At 40.6% G+C, this 21,995-nt stretch overlaps 1 protein-coding gene across 1 annotated transcript in view; it reads right to left on the bottom strand.

The window, feature by feature from the left end:
- Positions 1–13,325, bottom strand: part of pitpnc1a (phosphatidylinositol transfer protein cytoplasmic 1a) — a 31,655-nt gene extending 18,330 nt beyond the window's left edge. The window contains exons 1-2 of the mRNA XM_040191226.2: positions 11,924–13,325; positions 11,727–11,845 (exon numbers count right to left, since the gene is read on the bottom strand). Coding sequence (XP_040047160.1) covers positions 11,727–11,774 — 48 coding nt within the window. The 5' untranslated portion in view covers positions 11,775–11,845; positions 11,924–13,325. The remainder of the gene's footprint in view (positions 1–11,726; positions 11,846–11,923) is intronic.
- Between the last annotated feature and the right edge of the window lie 8,670 nt (positions 13,326–21,995).

Below are 21,995 nucleotides of genomic sequence, written 5' to 3'. Positions count from 1 at the left end.
AATTTAATTGAGATCAAATGTAAAATCAAATGAGTTTTTACCCTGCCACCCAGGCTGTGTTTAATCTCACTCCCATCAAAGCTTCAGTCAATAAAGAGCAGGAGCAGAGAGAGATCAAACTCATTAGCAGAAAGAAGGATAAGGCGAGCCCACGGTGGAGGAAGCCGTGTGATTTGGGATTTATAAGGTTACTTGTGTCACAAACACAACATTGATATGTGGGCTCACAGCTAAGCCCGGTTTCAAGTCAGTTTGGAGCTTAACTGATGTGCAGCCGAAAGGAACTTAAGAGGAATTTACTTTACCCACAGTATATTTTGTCAATACCTCTTGGGGCCAGAGCAAGAAAGAGGGGGGGTTATTTCCAGGCCTCGCCTGTCTGTTGATAAATAACTTTCCCTTCAGGTTACATAAGGAATTTGTCCTCTCTTTTCCACTCAGTGTTTTGATACACTTGTTTTGGTGTTAAGTTGCTTGGGGAAAAAATCGTATTCATTATGCATAGAGAGAGCTGTGTGGATTTTCATACAGCTCCGTGGAAAATGAAAGGGAAAAGAAAGGTGCGGCTGAAAAGTGGAGTGAGGGAGAGAGAATTGTCCTGGTTTGGTCACATCAGCCTCTCCACCTACTTTTCCATTACCTCATATTTTCTCTGCCTATTCTAACTTATAGGGAAGGTAGTCGCCCCTCGAGGCTGATGATACGGGTGCAAACACAGCTTGTTACACACCATAAATGGGTTGGCATGACATGACACCAGTAGGAACAGGTGCAGCAGACCTTTTTAAAGTTTGGAAAGATTATGACTGACGTATGTGTTCACACACACACACACACACACACACACACACACACACACACAGTTTGGCAATGGAAATTGCTCGTTGATCCTATTGATAAGTGCCTTTAATTAAGCAATTTAATTATGAACTCATCTGTGTTAATTAGCTAGCCGATCATTTACGTCACTTGGTACGAGCAACTACAGCAGCTTCAGCCAAAAGCCACCAGTGAAAACCTCACTTGTTAAACATCTGCTACTCGGTCGCGATCCTATAAAAATGATTTTCTATATAGAGTCTTCTGTTGGAGAATCAATTTTGTCAACCTAACATTTGATGACTAGAAATTTTGATGCAGTCAAAAGTGTAAATTCTGGGTGGCCGGGGCACGACTCCTTCTTTTGCCAACATACAAACGTACATTATTAATGACATTGGTAGTCAGAGTGTCTTTTAGGGCAGAGGACTGAGAGGCCTTGAGGCTGAGGACTGAGCCAATGGTCTCTATGGAGTAGAGCAGTGCCGTGGGAAAGAAGCTGGTTGTAGCACTAATATAACCGCAAATGCACAGGGTTTTTTTGTTCCCTGGGAAAACAGGACGAGGGGTGCGTTGAGAAAATGTAGCATTAAAGGTGTGTTAAAATTGGAAATTGGAATAATCTGTATTTTCTTTTAATCATCAGTCAAAAAGTATTGTTTGGTTCATTGCAGCAAAAGCAGTGGATACTCCTTTTTGAATAAACACAATAAAATAATACATACTCACTTAACAATTGCAAATCATTCTGTTCGAAAAAGCAAGGTACTGTTATAATAGCCATGGGTAGTATAATATTCAACCAGTTGCTCAATTAAGGGGGTTCAACTAACATGTTTTTAATTGTCTGACTGTTCAGAAAAGTCCCGTTTAGAAAGGTTGCTATATAGCAATGGAAGCAATCAGTATGAGATACATAGAATGACGATATTCCAATTTTGTAATTTTGTTGGGTGTTCTATTCAGACCACGTTGGATGGTCTGTGCCAACACTGCTAGGCAGCTTCACTTACAGGAAGATGTACCACAGGAGACGAAACCTGTCCTGTTAAAATGAGATGTAATTTAGTAAACTTGTTTATCCATTCAATTTGCAATCAATTAACAATACACCTTTCCTTTTTTCATCTTGACCGTGGTAGAGAGTAATGCATGAGGGAGACTTGCACACACACAGAGCCCTCCGCCTGTCTCAAAAGGAATCCATGTGCATGTAAACAGACAGTAAAATACATTAAGTACACTTGGTTTAAAGTTTTATTATAAAAATGTATCTTACCTCATTGGTTGATGGAGACTATTTTGTCTGCACATAAAATCTTCTTTTGAAATGCTTTATAGTGCACAAAGGGGATCATTTTCACATTTTTACCTCTTCAATTGAATATGCTGTGAATCCCTCCCAGTTTCCTCTTGTGCTGTTATACTGCATCATTCATTTATTATTAAAACCATTCATCATGATATACTCATATATCTTTAATTAAAACAAGCCCCTTGAATATACAACATGCTGTGTAGTGTGAACAATATTCTTGTTCTTATGTAATAAAAAGGAGCGAATTGCATTATTGTTAAATTGAGAAATAAACCTGTTGCCCTGAAAATTGACTTGAACCAACCATGCAGCGGCAGCTGTGTTGATACTATTAACAGTTTTAATAAAATGTTTCAAGTTTCAAGTTCAACTCGTCTGGACGGCCGAGGCAATACATCACTTAAACACCGTTTAGTATCACTTTATTCAAAGCATTTATAGCCGTGACAAAGGAAACTGTAACCCACATATTCAATTCATAACGTTTAAAAAGTGTGTTTAATGCAGCATCTCTGAAGTGAATGAAAAAACCATTGAATGCATTTGAAGGACACACTTAACTCCACCGTATAAGCACAAGACACAAGCACAAGACAAGAGGTCCTGGTACTTTTGATTTAGTGCGATACATGAGCTTTCAGGCAAATGTGATTTAGCAGAGAACAAAAATAGTTTAGTTTAGTGAGGTCACAAAGACCTTTCGCCACCAAATTCTCATTAGTTCAACCACAAGTCCAAATTTGATTTGAAAAATTGGGCAAGGCTTTGCCGAGACATCATGTTTACTGAAATGGAACAGAAGTGAGGTCACAGTGACACTGACCACCAAAATAGAATCAGTTTACCCAAGAGTCCAGGGGGATTTTTTAGTCAAATTAGTGAAAATCCCTTCAAGGCAGAGAAGTCGCGTTTGCGAGGAGGTGTCGGACGTACGGACAACACAAAAGGATAATATCTCCAAGCAGGCTGCAAGTCACTTCTGTGCAACCACGGTTCGCAGAATAGAGAATAGCTCCAGATCACTTGAGGTCCGCCGCTAACAGAGGCAACAGACGCCACAGTGAGCGAGAGAAGGATCCATGCTGCTGGCCACCTGCCCCAATGGCACTAACTAGTTATCCGCCCAGGGAGGTTGAATCAGTAAAACCCGGCTCCAAATACAAAAGACAAAAAATATAATGACAGAAAGTGTTTGTGGAAATATAAAAGCAAGGATGGTATGAAGGATGGCATAATCATGTCCCACAAGATGAGAGGGTTTTTATTCCGTTTGAATTTGTGGTCGAAAAAGATATTTGGCAGTTAAAATACCTCAAACCACTCTAGCTCTTTGTGTGCTTGGCTGGGATTACATACTGTAGAAAAAAACTAAAAAAGCTCTTGTCAACTGAATGGAAATGTTGTCCTTGTGTGATTGTGTGTGTCCAACAGTGTTTGACAATGATTTTGAGCCACTCGAGGGAGATGATGCATATTTGTAATGGATTTCTGATGGTTTGTATACTTGTCTATTACAGATTAAAAAAAAAGCTTTTCACAGACACCTAAATTACTCCAAAATGGAAAAGAAGGAACACGACCCGCTGAGCCTAAAACAGATATTGGCTAAATGCAGGCTGTCACTGGAGAAGGCAGTTAAAGGCTTGTCACAAACGATGTGGACATCATCGACCTTGGGGCGTCTCGCTGAAATGCCACATACGACCAGATACAAAAAACATGCAGGTAACAGGGCTAACAACACTTTAAATTTAGTTTGTACGCCTTCTGGGGTTTCGGAGAATAATGCAGCCATCAAACGCCCCCAAACTTCACTAACTACTGGTTCCATTGCCAAGTTGGCTTCCTGAATTCTCAAGCTACGCAGTCACTGTCCCATGGAAGCTGTTCCCTAGATTATCAGGTTTTGCAAAAACACATCAAAAACATTGAAAGGTGCGGGAGACGTCAGTTAGTAGCCCTCTAATAAACTGTCTTCCTCTGTTTCTCAGGGTTGCTGTGCCTATCAGCACATACATTTATACGTGAGTGTTGGCCAACTGCATACAAAAGGGATTTTTAATCAGTTGTGAGCTGCTGATGTTCCTATAGCAACCAGGGACACTTGTAACTGCTATAGTATGCACACTGGGTATCCGTGCATACTCTGTGAGAAAGGTTAATGGCATGTGCGGGTACAGCTTTATATTTAACGTCACTTTGATTGTGTCTTGAAAATGACCGGGTTGGGAGATGATTGGGTTTGTGCCAGTGGAGTTGGAGGGAATTTCTCCTTTAAAAGCAAAATCTTTCAAAAGGAGTAGTTTTAATGAAGGGAGCGTGTTTGGCAAGCTATTATTCAGGGAAAACAAAGAACTCAGGAAATCAATGTCACAGAGGAGTCAGTGTAACATCTGTGAGACAAATGTGACTGAATACAGATTTGTCAACATGAAAAGACGGGACCATAATGACATGGCTGGAGCAAAGGACTTGAATAGCTATTTATATTCCTATGCTTTGTAGGAAGGGTGCTTGTCGTAGTGCTATGCTCAGGTGCACTCCCAGTCGACTGAGGTTATCAATGAGGTGCTTCTTTGTGTTGGTTGTCTAGGATCTCTACGTCCATCTCAGCGGAAGCATCAGAAGTTGGCAGATTTGTTTCCTATTTTAGAAGAAAGATTGAAGGCTGAGGGGAATCGGTGTCATTTTGATAAAAAAGCAAATGACTGATGCACGTCACAAACCATTATCACATAAACAATCCACCACCAATCAGACTGCACAATGCGTCCTGTTACATTGTGATCACATTATAGAGTGGCGTGCCCAGCTGGTCCCTTTCTCACACTGCATCTCTCCTACCACCTGCCTTATAACTCTACTCACACATTCACAGTGTGTCAGCACAGCTTCTATTCTCAGCAGCCATTGTTTCTCCTTGTTTTGACAGGATATTGACAGTAAGTAAGGGTTAGCAGGAAAGGAGGAGTACAAGGTGACCAAGGGACAAATGGAGAGACAGGCGATTAAGAGCTTCCTGTTCCAATAAGGTCAATGATGATAGCTTTTAACCTTGTGGAAGTGCAGCCTGGACAACAAGATATCATATACACATGCATTTTTCAAATCAGTCTAGTCTCATAACCTGAACTTGTGATACGGAGTACCAATGGGATATACTGTAAGTGTATTCGAAACAATATACATATATACCTTTAGGGTCGTCTATAAGTTTATCAATTTGTGGAATGGATTGTGTTGCTTTTACTTTTTAAAGATTGTCTTAAAGCTGAATTTGAGGACCAGTATTTTCCCCACCAGCCATCATATAGGGATTATCTATACTATCTGTTATATTTAAGATATAAAGAAAATTCAAAAACATATCTTTTATATTCCTTTTTGGTAAATTAATTGTATTGTAAATCCAGATTGTTGAAACTCATTTTTAGAATAGACGACAAATGATTACATGAATAATTAGACTAATGAGAAAAAATGTCTAGGGTGGAGTAATCAATGAAAGAATAATAATAGGTGCAGTCCTAATCCATTAATCAATAGAATATATTGATTAATCGTTTCAATCGGATTGATTGTTGCCATTGATCCCATTTTCAGTTACAAGAGATTACGTTGACAAGGCTTATTGACCTTCAACAGTGTTGTTCTCATCAGGAGGTTGCTAAGCAACCAGCAGATAGTATTTCCTCGACCTCTTTTAGTCTTTGCTAAGCTATGATACAAATGTTCTGAACCCAGCCACATGAGAGTGGTATAAACCCTCTCATCTAACTCGGTTAGGGAGAGAAAATAATACCCGTATTGAAATGTGGAATTGATTCCTTTGAAAAGTATTTTGCAAATTTATCCTGTAACGTGCTGTTCACATGTTGGATTCCAGTTGTGCCTGCTGTTACTAAGCAACCACAATCTGCATGGAAAATGACGATAATGACGTAGTTGTGATTTAACAGTAAGCCTCATTGACTAAGCTGAACAGGATTGAAACAAAGCACCAACACCACAAATTTGGAGCTTTACTGCTCAATTCATCTGCTTCATTTTTGCTGACCTTTCAAATGCTGTGGGCGAGCAGAACAAATGATTATAATAAATAATTACATTTTTGCATACATTTTTGAAATACATGTTTTCAATTTTTTTTAAACATTTTTCAAACCCAACATAACTTTTTTTAAAGAAAATTTCACTTTATTAGACCAAATATTTTCTTTTCTGGATACTTCTAAACAACATAATTGTCCTACATAACAAATTCTAACAATTTTTTCAAAACATTTTCTGATTTATTTTTCACCCTTTTTTTTAAAATAAAAAATATTTTACTTTTTTTTTCTAAACATTTTTCAAGCTGATATATTTTGATCTTTTTTTCAAAAATATGTTCCGACTCAACATTGTTTGCAAAAAATATTTGAACTAAAAGTTTTTACTTTTTATCCATCCCACATAGATATTTAGACTAATTTTTCATCACTTTTTCAGACTGGAACAACTATACTATTATTAGACGTTTTTACATTTTTCTACATAACTAATTTTGACTTTCTTCACTAAAATATTTTTTGACTAAATATTGCTTTCTACTTTTATCATTAGATTTGAGTTTTTTTCTCATAACATTTTTCGACCATATATTTTTTTACTTTTATATCAAAATATTTATCGACCTAATATTTTTTTTTAACTTATTTTTCAAAACATTTTTTTACTTAAAAAAAACTTTGGAATAAACTAACTATGCAGTACTGTGCAAAGCTAGGAAATTATAGGAAATTATTTTCTGAATCTGATCTAAATGTCCTGACCTTATCCATCTACAGAGAAAATAAGCAGAGCTGATCAAAATATAATTTCTCACACTGCCTGTGCACATTTAATTATAACTGCAGAATAGAAAATGATTTGGGCAGATTTTTCCTCGAAGAAGTGTCTTAAAAAGTCTCAAAGTGTGTGTGAGTGTGTGTGTGTGTGTGTGTGTGTCTCTGTAGTGAGTATGAACAGGGCCCATTAAAATGTGTCACAGCTTCTTCTAACCATAAAGGACTTCTGATCGAATCTCAGTGCTGCAATGTGTGGAGTCTCCACCACAGCCGGAGACAGAAGGACACACAGATGATAAGCAATGATATGACGTATCCCCCTTAGTGTTTAGCGCACATCTTTGCCACAGGTAAATCTTAGCGTAAAATTGGATGATGATATAAAAATATGCAATCAGGAGATTGTCAGGACCCTGATAATGCTACATTTTGATGTTGAATCTCATTAAATTACATTTGCTCTTTTTTTTCTTTTGTGCTGATTCAAAACACTGATGACATTGTCAATTGAGTTTAAAGATTCTTTGTGACTTTCCTGTTTTAAGCACCGTTTTTCTGCAGCGCACTCATTAGTTTCATAGGGGTCATGCAGATGGCACATTTTTTAGGCAAATCAAAGGCCAACTTGGTATAATGGCATGTTTAAATGTCTTGTGTGTACTCCTTCTCCCCCTCAATTGTCCACTATAGCCACGCCCACAAACCTGCGTCACCTGACTAACAGTTCTTTCGCATTCATTTAAATCTGCTCTCTACTATAAATAGAAAACTGTTGACCATTCATGTTTACCAGATCAATGTTGCTACGTAGCTGTCACAGATTGTCCATTTTTGATAGTTTGTCTGTTTTCTTCTCAGCAAAAGGCCTAAAATATGTTACTCTGCATGGTCTTACTTAGCTTGACTGTCTCTGCCGAACGTCATCTCCCAAATCATAACAAACAAAGAATGTAAAATAAATGAAGCGCACTAAGAGGATTATGTAGGAGCCTGGAAACACATTGCAATAATTCTCTGCAATGGCACATTGTTTGGCAATAGATTAGTTGACGGAACCACATTACAATGCAATGAAGAATGTAAAGCCAATTTTTCTAGATCCCCCCCCCAAAAAGTATTACATGGAATATAGCAACGATCTGACTCAGAAAGAGAGGTTCTCAGCTGGAGAAGATAATAAAAAACTGTGCTTTAATAGAAAAGCCATAATCTCCGAAAAAGGCTGCCGGGAGCAACCTCAAAAAAATACCAGCAGGATTTCAATTATCCCCACAGTGGGTACTTATTCAGGGCAGCCCTATGAGCTGGCAGGCTGGCAGCTGGATAGAATTCAGGCAAATGGAAGCAGTTTAAGAAATGTTATGTGGATGAATAACCAAACTGAAGGATCCCTATCAGTTACAATACTTGGTAGAATGTAACAAAGCAATAACGAACTGACTGTCAAAGATGTACGGAAACTACAGGCGCCGAGTATGGATAAAAAAGAAACAAAGAAAAAGTAACATCGGAAAACATAAAAGCAAACTCCAGCAGGATTCAGCAAAGATGTGGCAGAGAAGCAATGCAATAATTTTGGGGGTCTAATTAACTGCCTTTATTACACATGATTGCAAACAGGAACTTCTCTTGTCTTTATTCAGAGCACCCTCCAACGCACATTACGCCGGATCTGATGAAGCAGGCAGTGAGAGTAATTCAACTGCTACTGCAGAAGTGCAGAATGGACCATCCTAGTTCCTTAACCAGTGAATGGTTAAATAAATGCAGAATAAACAGGATTGGGATTTATGGAGGTGGAGAAAGCTTTGCTTAGTGAAAGAATCTTCCATAGCTGTACGTGACATTTGTTTTTTTAGGTGTACTGGGGAGTAGTGTTGGCCTGCATATTGATCCACCAGGTATACTGTTTTTAATTTCTTCACCAATATTAATTTAATCTATCAGATATATATCAGTATGCAGAGACACAAACAAACATATGGACCGCCCACCCCCCATCCCTCCTCTCCCCTAGAGAGGGACCTTACACAACGTGGCTGATGTCACCTTAATCAAAACAAGTGCAGGTCCCTCGGGGTGCAGGAGAAGATACATTAAGCACGTTCCTTGGCTTAGTGTGATCAGCAGAAGCTCTGAATCTTCATACGAGAATTCACAGATCATTGAGAGAAAAAGGCTTGCGCACCTGTTCAAACCTTGTGGACCGAAGCCCTTTTCTGTTTACATTTTCTAACCTTTTCAAAGTAGCATTCTTAAGTTAAATGGTAATGGTAAATGGACTGTACTTGTATAGCGCTTTTCTAGTCTTCCAACCACTGAAAGCGCTTTAACACTACATGACATCATTCACCCATTCACACCCATTCATACAGTGATGACAGGAGAACCATACACAACCATACACCTGCCCATCAATGACTACCATTCACGCACTGTAGTCGCAGCTACAGGAGCAATGTTGGGTCAAGTGCCTTGCCCAAGGACACATCGACATGCGGGTTAGCCGGGCCTGACATCGAACCGACAACCCTTTGATTGGAGGACGACCGTGCTCCCCACTCACCCACAGTCGCCCAAGTCCACAGATTCAAACCACCAGAGCTTTACTTCTCTGTGATTACAGCACAACTTCCCAATGACAAAGAGCCTCAGTGTTTGGGTTTTTGTGAGTTAATTTGTGAAGAGTATGTCTTCTGACCGCTCTCATCTTATTAAAAGTAAATTTGTGTAAATCAAATTCCCCCACCAAACTGTGTCATGTGCTCTTTAAACAAATAGCATTCATACTTAGTGTTAATATAGCATTATGGAGTTATATGAACAAAAAACTAATTTGCAACACAACACTAAGAAGAAAGTACTGCAGATATTTCTAGATACATGTTTTCTAAATGTCCACTGAACTGCAATATGAGCATCAAAAGATCCCAATGCAAGTGCTCCAATTTGTTTTCTCAGTAGTGCAATAATTGGATCCCATCTTGAAGAGGACTTGTGGATTGTTGTTAATGAAATTCAGATCTGTGTGTACAACAAACCCTCTTCCCAAACGGACTCGTAATTATCCGTGCCCGGTTGCATAAAACCCCTTATGATGTTGTAATGATATCCGTTTGATCTCTAAGTGTTCGGCCTCAGCTAATTGAGTAATCCTTTGTGCTTTGCTAGAACATCATTAGTAAGCACTTTCCACAGAAAACCATGTTAGTTTCTTACAAGAGAGCGCAAAGGCTGAATTTATGGGGATAAACCAACCAGACGTTTGGTATCATTACTGTCAACAATGTGACATAAGCCTTTAGACTAGTAACAAGCTTGGAAACTACAGCCAAACGTTAACATTCTCACATACTAACGTTAGCTATATGGTTTTATTTCACTCTTATTTAACTCCTTTCTTGCAGCCATGGTAATAGTTCTTCATTATTTCATCCACTTTGGATTAAGTTTTATTTTTGTATTCTCTTTTTTCATCCATGTTACAGAAGGTAGCTTACGTTGACGATAACGCAAACATTAACGGATGATGAGGTGAATGAAGCGTACCCATGGCAACTGAAGTGCACATCGACATGTGCTTTGTTGTGACAGGTACTGCACGAAAACGCCTTCGGCTAAACCAAACAGCAAGAAGACAACAAGAGTTTATGGGAAACGTTTGGAAGATGACGGCATCCCTGAACGATAGATAGATCACTTCCTAATGGCCAAGGTTGCTGCTCCGATGAATTAGGGAATAATGTATTCTTTTTACTTTGTTTGCATTAGAAAATAATTTTCAACAGTTTTTAAATACCTTTGAGATCACCACACACACACACACACACACACACACACACACACACACACACACACACACACACACACACATACACACACAGTGGTGATGAGTGCGTATTTGTATGTGTTAGTGCGTACATTGATGCTGCAGACATTGAATAGATTATAAAGGGTAATTTGTCGAGTCAATGACAGATCAATAGAATAGGTTGGATCCCGGAATTAACAGGACAACAGTGTATTTAATCACTATTGTAGCAAAGCAAAGAAGAAGAGCCAATCAGCCTTAGAACACAACGTGATAAAATGGCATCCTGGTAATTATAAACATGAAACTCACAGGAACCAAGTGGGACAACAGAGCAAGAAAAAGATCAGGATCGGGATCAGGACTGATAGACCTCAGGAGAGGATGTTAAAGTATCTCTGATTAGAGCTACAGATTCCCTCCTCACACCATACCAGTCCCCAGCAATGAGCTTGGCCTGAACGGTGGCATCTTCACAAACAGCTGACGGAGAAACAATTTGACGGCAGTGACTCTTTGAACCACACTCATTCAAACAACACCCACTTCCTGTAAGTTGAAGCCCAGGTCACATCATAAACTGGGTTGTTATGTGTAGTCGACTTACAACCACTCACAAAAAGCATGCCATCACGATCGGAAACCAGATGCACAGATTTGTCCAGTAATAACAAGCAGATTGTGTCCCCGTGAAACCCGGAGACCGCAGCAGCTCCACCCGGCGGCGGCTCCCGGACCGCACCTCGCTTCTGAGAACTCGGCGTGTGCTTTTGGTGCAAAATGATAACCGCACACATCACAACTTTTCGAGGCTATGCCTCGCGGTCAAACCAAACGATTCTGTGGCTGGCAGCCACGCTTTTGTGACGGAAGAGCAGACCGTCGGCGGACAGACACAGAGAGCGCTGCAAAACAGCTGGAGAAAATAAACAAGGATAACTTCACCTACCTCCTCCACGGACAGAGGCATGCAGATGCGGTACTCCTTCATCAACATATTCCTTGGGCGATGGCGATGGCAACACGGAGGAAGGTGCACGTTGTCCGGCTTCGGTCTCGAGCGCTACCCTGCAAGTCAGTTATTTAATTGAAAGCATCTGTCCAATGAAACGAGGCCAGTGAGTTCCACGTGCGATGCCTACGTACGTCTGCGCACCCCAGGTCCGAAGTACGGGAGACTCTTCCAAGGGGGGTAAATTTACTCTGCCGTAAAATTCAACATTCGACAGCTTGTACAAACTAATGCGACGGCTGTGGTCCGCGGTGTGGAGAAGTGTACCGAAATCACAACAAACTCCAAAATAAGTCGTATCGAACTATACCGCAGTTTTCGAGCAGCTTTCTTGAAACGTCAGCCGTTTAGTGTCCCGGGCAAAGATGGACCCCGCCGTGGTCCGTCCTTCCCTGGCTCTGAAAAACACCCCACGTTTTAACCGTGTTCACGTAAAAAAAATAAAATGAGCTCCTCACATGCACCATGCGTGTCTCGTGCTCCTTTGAGTTTGTACCGACGGCTCCGCTCAGGGATGCGCAGGAGTCAAGTGAGCGCGAGGGAGACAGACAGCAGTGTACCGGAAGTACGAGGATGTCACCGTAAAAGCCTCTTTAGTTAAAGACGACGAAACACTCGTCATAACGAAAACACGTTATATGAAAAGTGTCTTACAGCTCTTAGCATCTTATTTTCGTGATGCTTTCAGGGGTTTAGGGATGTTTCAAGTTTAGTTAAAACTAACAGGATGATGATTCAAGTGAGTGAGATGATTTTTCACCCATTTCTAAAAGAACCAAAACCCTGGTCTAGGTGAGCTGAGTTTCATAATCATACATCTTAACGATCTGCAATAGTATGTTTCTTTCGCCTCTATATTGTCAATATACACAACCTTTGTCTAATCCCCTTTATTGTTTTGGTACATGTATATAAATTACAGACAACCTATTACATAGAATATATTTCGGGATAGAATCATACTCATATATGGAGTATAACAACGGGCCAGGGGTCCATGTCTTAGTTCTAACAATAGACTCTACCCAAAATCTTGCGAGCTGGCCTTGGTTCTGAACTGGAGCTGACCGTGGTTCTGAATTGACCCAAGTCTGAAAGTTTGCTGACTGAGTTTACGTAGTCAGCAACAGCACGTACAACAGCAGCCACAACCTGGCAACCCGAAAGCTGTTACTTATGACATGTTTTAGCAATTCAGCTTAGTTTACTCATTTTAGTGTGGCTGTACATGTATCCACATACACCTCTAAACGTACACTACTTTTCAAGCTAATATCTTTGTCATATAAAGATATTAGCTACATGCTAATAATTAATGTTGTTAGATAACGTTCATTCACGTTTCTTGACTCGGTCCAAGCTAGCTACGGGTTGGGTCACTTACTAGGAGCCGTATACCTCCGTCGTTATGTTTTCTTCCATTACATGGTCAGATACGTGTCGTGTGTTCATTTTCGTCGGTTAGCAGACTATTTCTGTTCTACAGGTGTTTTAGCTTCTGGTAGACGCGAGCGGGTTCGAACTCAGACTCAACATGCCTCGTTGCCTAGCAACGTTAGGCAACATGCCTCGTTGCCTAGCAACGTAAGGCATGTAAGGCAATCGTTTTTTTTTTCTGTTCTAATTTTACAAGACAGAGTAGCAGAAATGATAAAACACAAATCCTATAAGCTTTTATATTGTATTTTAACTTGTAAGTATAACTCATAGAAAGAGCACGCAGTTCTCTTTTCAAACGGCAGAGATCATTAGAGACCGTCATTTTACACATCCCAATAGTAGGGAAGACAAGCACTTGTATGGCATTAACGAAAATTTCAGTAATATATTATAAAAAACATTATCAATACATGTTAAATGTATGGCAATTAATTACGTTAAAATGTGTACTGGTGCCATCAGTCATTTTTATTCAATAGCAAATTGGGGTACTTGATATTTTATTCACTGCAGGGACGGCCCTGCTTTGACAACTGAAGTAAAAAGTAAGAATGATTCACTGTCTCTCATTAGTTTTGTATTAATCAAGCAGGAGTGGACTGTCATTGTGTGTGGAATCAACTTTTTCCTCTTTGCCGGACCGGAAGAAAGTTCTTTGGAAGTTCTTATGTCTCAACTCCAGAGGGCGCAATGTACTCGCATGTGGACACTGAAACACATTTCCCACACTGACCATGTCACGGCCCTAAACAGTGAAAAGCCAGCACAGACATAGAATCTGTGCGTGCATACAACCACAAAGACCATTATGTGTGATCAAAACTGCACGTCTCCCATCATTACCAAAAGCATTCCCACCGCAACTCACTTTCAAACTTTTCACCCAGAAATTAAGGGAAAACTGGGCGTGGCAGCTGAAGATAAACTGCGATTTCATAATTATTCATGTTAAATCATTATCATATGTACAAATCTGTCCACAACAGCACATATCATTGTTTTGGATGAACTGTAGTGTGTCAATTAAATACTGTATTTTTGCCCTGTGTGGTCACAAAACATGCAACCGCTTTATTGATGCACAAACTACAAAGTGCAGACACTCACACCATCCGACACGGATTCATTAAAGGGCCAAACAACTGTCTCAGATTGGCGGTCGATGCCCCCCATTAGATCTAGCGTCCCTTCTTGTACTTACTGTTCAGCAGCTCAATTCATTACATGTCCATGCACAAGGCCAACTCTAACACACACACACACACACACACACACACACACACACACACACACACACACACACACATACACAAAAAAGGAAAGACATTTTTTTGCCACAAGACATCATGCCAAGCTTTTTGTGTTGTCATAATGGCACCAGCTATTTGGGCGGACACACATGTCTGCTCACACACATACATGCGAGATTCTGTTCATTCCAGCCGGTATCACAGTGTAGGCGGAGAGGACAAAACTGTTGCTAAGAGACCTGGGTTCCTCGCCTCATGCTGCTCAACATCCTTAGTTGGCCTTAATTTTGACTTTCCTCACCTCTCAGCCCAGTCAGTCCACTTTTACTGTGGCCAAAAAGGCTCGTTTCTCAGCTTGTCCAATTGAGGTTTGGGTGGGGGCCAAAGCTAATGCGGTTTTATTGGAGTCATCGCTCTGGGAATGAAAACACTGGTGTTCGATGGGCGTCACAGTCTAGCTTAATGGTGGCATTACATTCAGGGCAAAGGAGGGTGAGGGGTGAGGGGAGGGTGGAGGGGGGGGGGGCGGTCATTCACGCTTTATTTGTGTTTATCTCAACATTATCTCAACATGGGTCTGTTGAGATAATGAGCATATAATACACGCATGTACACACACACACACACACACACACACACACACACACTCCCCACTGTATCACAACACAGACGGGCTGTTGTGTCACCAGTGAGGTGGCAGTTGAGAATCGAGTGGTGCCGTTAACGTGGACAACGATTGTGAAGATGGTAACACCTTATGAGGGATTTCACAAGGGAAAGTTTAGATAAACTGCTGTGTTTCCCCACTGGCTGGAACAAGGCAGCACTTTCAGCACATTTTCCCTGATTCCCTGATCCCTGATGGCAGGATTTTGAAAAACAGTTGAACTTGATTACTGTGAAGTAGATAGTGGAGTGGCGATTACTTAAATATAAGAATTGGGTGCCAGATAGCAGTGCAATCCAAACCGTAAAACCGTCACTATAAAAATTTGCAGCAACTTTAAGAAATACTCTTTAACACTACAAAAATAAGATATGATTAAAAAAGAGGGTCCAAGCAGGCAATGAATAGGTCAAAGGGCAGTGCAAAATCAGATTGAACGATTTGGATTACGATTAAGGAGGGAGGAATTCTCATTAACCTGAGGTAGGAGACCTCAAATGTCTGTATCCACACCTTAATTTCCCGTCAAGGCTGCAATCGGCCAATCAGTCCTTTTTCCTTTCACTTTTTTCTGCAATTCTAACACAGAAATCAAGGGATTCCCAAAAGTATATTAAACATCTTCTAATGATGAACACAGCAAAATCATCCTTTATCATCCTTCATGTTTTATTTCATTATGTTGAGAATGCTGTGTTGATTTAACATAAATACATACTTATTGCTGTGTGGAATCCGAAGGAGCCGTGGAGCACAACAGAAGGCAACGAGCGCGGCATCAGGATGAGATATTACCAGCACATCGCTCACAAAAGCTAATCCTCTTTTGCCACATTTGCTCTCACCACCTATCAATCATGCATTTGCAACTTTTTTGACTATCTGTCTTGTTATCACAACGGTTTCCACGGATACAAAGACATCCAATCCGCTTCTCAGCGTTCCCTATTGCTCGTCTAAAACCTAAACATGTTACATGATTCAAAAACAGCACTTCTGTTTTGTTTTTTTACCAATCAGATGAACCAAGCACCTTTTTATCGAATTTCAAACTTTTCCTCCTTGCAATCTGACAGCCATCTAGGAGCAACGTACGTTTCATGGAGAGCTGAAGATTGTCTCACGCATAATGAATAATGAAATGTGAAATCAGTGCAGGGCCGCAGGGCTGCTAAAAAGATGCCACATCTCTCGCAGCAATATTGCTGTGAAAAAAAGTCATCTTTTTTTCATCTCTGGGCTCAGCTTGCATTTCTCGTCTTAGATGAAATGACAACTGGTCAATGTCACAGCCATCAGGGTGTGATGTTGGAGGGGAGAGTGCTTTGAGACGGGTGCATGTAAACCCACACAAGAGGTTTTCTCCTTCGGTTACATGTGGACACATATATATGTGTGTGTGCGCACGACCAAAATGTGGCAGAATTTGATTATTTTTGCTTTATCACAGTGGATGCAGCACACTTTCAGGTTTGCTGATCATCCCCTGCTCACAGCCCAGCTACTGCCTCCATGTCACTATGGTGACGCTGGTTGCTATACATCAGCCAATCAGTGCAGAGCAGGAGATGTTAAAAAGTGTGTCTGTTTAAAGTCTCTAATGTTATGCGCACGCTCAGGGAAGTTCTCTCATCTCTGTAAGTGCCAGTTTTAGGTTTTTTTCCTCTCCATTGATGGGTTTCCATTCAAGTCATTCACCTGAAATATTATGATATTTAGAAACTGAGAGGCAGAGCGGAAATGGGAAAAGTCAACACAAGGTTCTCGTTTTTTGAAGCGGAAAATAAACCTTTTAGAAGAAGACTGCCACGTTCTGTTGAACAGATAATGACTGACTTGGCGCAGTCAGTTCAGTTAGAAGTTGAAATTCACCTGGAGGACGCCTCTTGTCTCTTTACGCCTTGTGGGCTCAGATCACATGACAGAATGAGATCAGATCATCGTGAACAAGCTTTCATAACAAAAAGTTGATTTCTACAGTATCTTAAAACTAACGTTTAATTAATTTACCTCATGTTTATCCCCATTTGTACCCTTCATTTGGCAGTGTGCCTTTGTGATACAACCCCCCAAACACACCCCACACCTCGATCACAATTTATTGAATTTCTTCATTTCCATAGTAACTTTGCAGACACCCCACATTCATGCTGGCAACTAGGTACATTTTTATTCTATTACGACACAAGTGACCACTAAGAGGATTGTGATTTCGGCAGAGCAGTATGAAGAAGCTGAATGAAAAGCTAAAAAAGAGGACGTACTGATGATTAGAAAGGGGAGGAAAAGGGGGGAGAGTGGAAAGAGTTCTTACAAAACGTAAGAAAGACATGGGAAAGCTGAGTTAATGAACCTTCAGATGGGGCTAATGGGTTCATCTGAGGGGCTGTCTAGACCTTGATGGAAGTGCGCGCGCACACACACACACACACACACACACACACACACACACACACACACACACACACACACACACACACACCATCATCCATTCTCCTGCTCCTCACCTGTGGAGTGGGAACAAAGACACACCATGCATTGATGATGAGTATCTTCTTCGTGTATTTTGCTGTTAACATCTTGCCCATAGCTGTTCGGGCTTAAGCACTGACAGCACCTGCGTTGCCAGAATTAAGGCAGCTTAAAGTTTAAAACTCTGGTGTTCTACCTCTTTTTCCATCTTGATGTTATTGCACTGAAAGAACAATACTGGTTTTAAACCTAACGTCTGCTTCGTGGCACCTCTTAATCAAACAATTCCTTTGCATTTTACATTGCATTGTATTTTTTTGTTACACGCCATTGATCTGTCCTCCGCTTTCCAAAATGCCTCTGGGATTACATTTGCGCATATGGTGGTAGACAGTATGGTGGTGGTGATGGAGGGCTCCCTGCAGGCGTTGCCTCACTGTGAATGGTTTGTGGTCCTTGATAGCCCGGCTCACTCACCTGCATCATGCACAAATGCAATGCAGCGGATTAATAATGCAGGCGCCTCGCTTCTCCGAGAACCCCCCCCCCCCCTGATTGGATTGATATGTGGCTGTCGCTCTCCATGCCTCTCGTCTTCCATTCAAACACAATGGACACACACACACACACACACACACGCGCGCACACACACACACACACACACACACACACACACACACACACACACACACACACACAAACAAACACATGTAGATGTGAGGAAAGTAACAAACAAGACACACGGAGACACACACACACACACACACGCAACATGAAATTTGTCTGTTTCTTCATGGATGTTCCCCACATTTGTCTAATTCCATCCAGTGGAAAACTAAGGGCTGAATTGAATCTGAAGAGAACATTAGTATGTCTCCATACATCATCATTGATAAATAAATGCCCACTAATAACAAAACACATTGGAGCAGAAAGTACACAAAAAGTGCTTGCGCACAATTACAGTAACGGTCCAGAGTCTCTTTCCATCATATTTATTTACAAAATCCATTTACTGTAATTTGGATGTATAAATCAACTAACAACTTCTGTCATGTCATGTTATGGCAATGAATGTTACGTTGTGGGACAGAGAAACCCACTGCGTTGTGTGTGAACCTGATGGGTATTTCTATTGGAACTCACTTGCACCCAAATATGCAAAAGGATGATGATCGATATTTGAATTGAAAAAAAGCCCACAGGCAGCAACAACTCTGACAATTTAAACCCCTTACAGGAAACAAGCCATCATTAAAGCCAGGGTGCACTTTTCTCTCTTTCTTTCTCTCTCTCCCTCTCTCACAGTCGCCATGGAGACTGTGAAGTTTATATGAAAAGCAAGCAAGCATATACTGTATAATGAGAAAAAGTGAAATGAAGCCTGGGAGAACTTGTTGCTTTAGTTATGTGCTCTCCTCCCACATTGCCCACGAGTGAGTCACAGGGCGGCATGATGGAGACCAAACGTCATCCAAAGGTTCAGTGGGCACTTTTGTTTCTCTACGTCCTTCCTTCTAGCATGAAAGGCTGGCGTGGATCGTAGGGTGAGACCTCAGCGTCAGATTTACGTTTTTCTGTGAACGATGTGTAGGTGGACTTGCTGCATATTAATTCTGGCTTATTCATGAGAGTTTTGTCATTATATGCTATGCTCCAGATGATTTCCTCTCTTCCCACAGCATCTACTGGAACTGTAAGTGATGGGAAGAGGAAACTCCAAATTCAAAATATGAACACAGTGAGACTGGATGATTTTGTTTCGGTTTTAAATTCTTCTTTGCTCAATAACAATAATAAGTTTAAGCTTCACAAACAAATATCAGGCTCCTGTTATTGTCCTTTTGATATTGCTTTATTTTCTTATAAAGAAGGTGGAAAGAAAAAGTTACAACAACAAAAAATCTAAGACAAGAAAACGTAAAGTAGTGGAAACACAGAAATGAGTCACATTTGCTGTTTGCTCTTAAAAAACAACTGTTCCTGATTGGTTGTCGTCTCAGTGATTACTCATTCTCATTCTGTCAGCCATTCATTCCTGCTTTTCCCTTATATAATGGAAGAAATCTTTTATATTCCACCAGGACCGAGTGAATAACGCCTCCATGCTAATCATTTTTAACAATTGTTTCCTGTGTGTGTGTGTGTGTGCGTGCGTGTGTGTTTGTGTTTTTTTAGGTAATCATTGCCCGACCTTTTTTTTCCACCTCTCTTCCCTATTGATTGTGAAAACTGACCTAGATAAATAATTCATAAAAAATCTGTTTTTACGACCTTCACGTTGCTTATGATAGCAGGACCAGAGCATATGTTTATGTGCGTGTCTAAAACACATACTTTACACCAACTGAAGCCCGGTGACCTCTAACCTTATGTCCACACTACCACGTTTTAATTTGAAAACGCCACAGTTTCAGTGCATCAGAAAACGAAATTTGAAATACATGCGTTAAGTACTTCATTGGCTTCTAGCAGTCGACATGTCTTCACCTTTTGAATATGCAATATGCAAAACACTTCTCTGCCTCCTTACTTCACCCCTCCGATCCTTCTTTGCTTGCCCTGGCGTTGGTTTGGATTGTTATCTGCTCTCAACAGTCACTACGGGTCCAGGTCATTACGCAGCAGAGGGCCGACTTGAGAGAGCACTTGAGCAGAAAGATACAGAGGGGCGAGATAGGGGAGACAAAATGGGAGAGAAGAGGAGGAAGGACGAGGATATGAAAAAAGGAGGAGAGGAACCCACTGTCCCTGCCTCCAAAGGAAAGGGAGAGGAGAGAAGAAGAGATGGAAAACAAAGAAACAGGGTAAATAATGAAGGCATCACAGAGGAAACACGGGGGGGATTAGTCTGCTGCCATGGCAATGAAAAGAAGCACAATCATAAAAGATGAAGCACATAGATAATAAAAAGATTAGCAAACAAAGAGTGAGACAAAGACATAAAAAAAATGACCAGAAGGAACAGAAACAGAAGGCAGGTTGCAGAAGGACAAAAGTAGGATTACTGTACAAAATTATCAATACACTAATATCAGCAGAAAATGGAAATGTCAAAAGAAAATTTACAAGAAGACAAATCAGGGTGATTCCCACAATTGTTTCTGACGTGTGGAAAAAAAGATTGTGTAATATAAAACAAAACTCCAAAGCAGTTCCAGGGATCACAATCTGTGTGTGTGTGTGTGTGTCAGGGCGTAAACGTTCACACTTTGCCCACTCTGCTGTCACTGCTTCAAGGCGAAGGTCCCGTTGTGCATCTATCACAGCCACCCCTGATAAAGCGCTGACCTGCAGTGCGAAAGGTCTCTGGACCCGTTTCCAGTAGGGTTGTTCCCCAATTCATGCTTGAGATTCCCAGACCGAAGTGTCTCGAGTGTGCGAGTGTGTGCGGTGAGACCAGGGTGGGGAAATTCTCAGTCAAGAAAAGACTGAATGGATGTACATCATTTTACTCTCTCTCTTTCTCTCTTCACATACATATATAGATATTATGCATCAATATTGGTAAGAGACCATATAACCATCTTGAAAAACCTGCACGAAGATTGATACTAATATTAAAATGCACCTCTAACCTTTATGTTTTTTCTGTTCTTTTGAGAAAGACACACTCACCCACATATTGTTTTTGTTTTTTTAAATGTACCACTACAAGGTTACTTTTGCAATTGCAGACAAATGGAAATGGAGCTCAGAGTGAATGTAATTGATGAACGCTCTCCTTTGAAACAGCGTAATTTAGGTAACTTTAATTATTTCACTGCACCTGCACGAGCTGAATGACTTCAGGGCCAGAGAGAAAAAATATCATGTTTGAAGCAGATGGTTGTTTTGTGGCAAAGCTACGCAAGGAAAAGGACTGCTGTCTGGAGATGTGTGCTTTTTTATTAAAAAGATGATAAATTGAAAATTCATAGAACTAAGAAAGCTACTTAAAAGAAAATGTGTTGTTTTTGTTTCTGATAGCATTTTTCTTGCATGCTTTAATGAAAACATAATTTGTGTCATTTATATTCCTTTAAAGAAATTCTCTGAGGATGCTCAAGATGTATTTCATGCTCAATAAGCCCATCTTAGCTTCATACTGTATTCAGCTGGCTTTTTGTTCTGTTTGTATCATGCTACATACATGATTATTTGCAAAGCTGAAGCGGGAGCTTACTGGGCCAGGAAAAAAAATATGCACCCGGAAATAAATGTTGTTCACTCACTCACTCTTTTTCTCAATACTTTACCTTTGTTTGACTGTTACAAGGTAAAAGCAGGTTATCCAACATATCGGGAAATGCCGCTAGTTCTGGAAGTAATGCTTTGTCCCGAGGTTACTGGTATTTAGCTGGACACAGTGACGGGAACGAGGGAGTCTCAGGCGTG

Source organism: Gasterosteus aculeatus, chromosome 11, assembly GCF_964276395.1.
Source record: "Gasterosteus aculeatus chromosome 11, fGasAcu3.hap1.1, whole genome shotgun sequence".
Classification (NCBI taxonomy): Eukaryota; Metazoa; Chordata; class Actinopteri; order Perciformes; family Gasterosteidae; genus Gasterosteus; species Gasterosteus aculeatus.
This window is presented reverse-complemented; position numbering and strand designations above follow the sequence as displayed.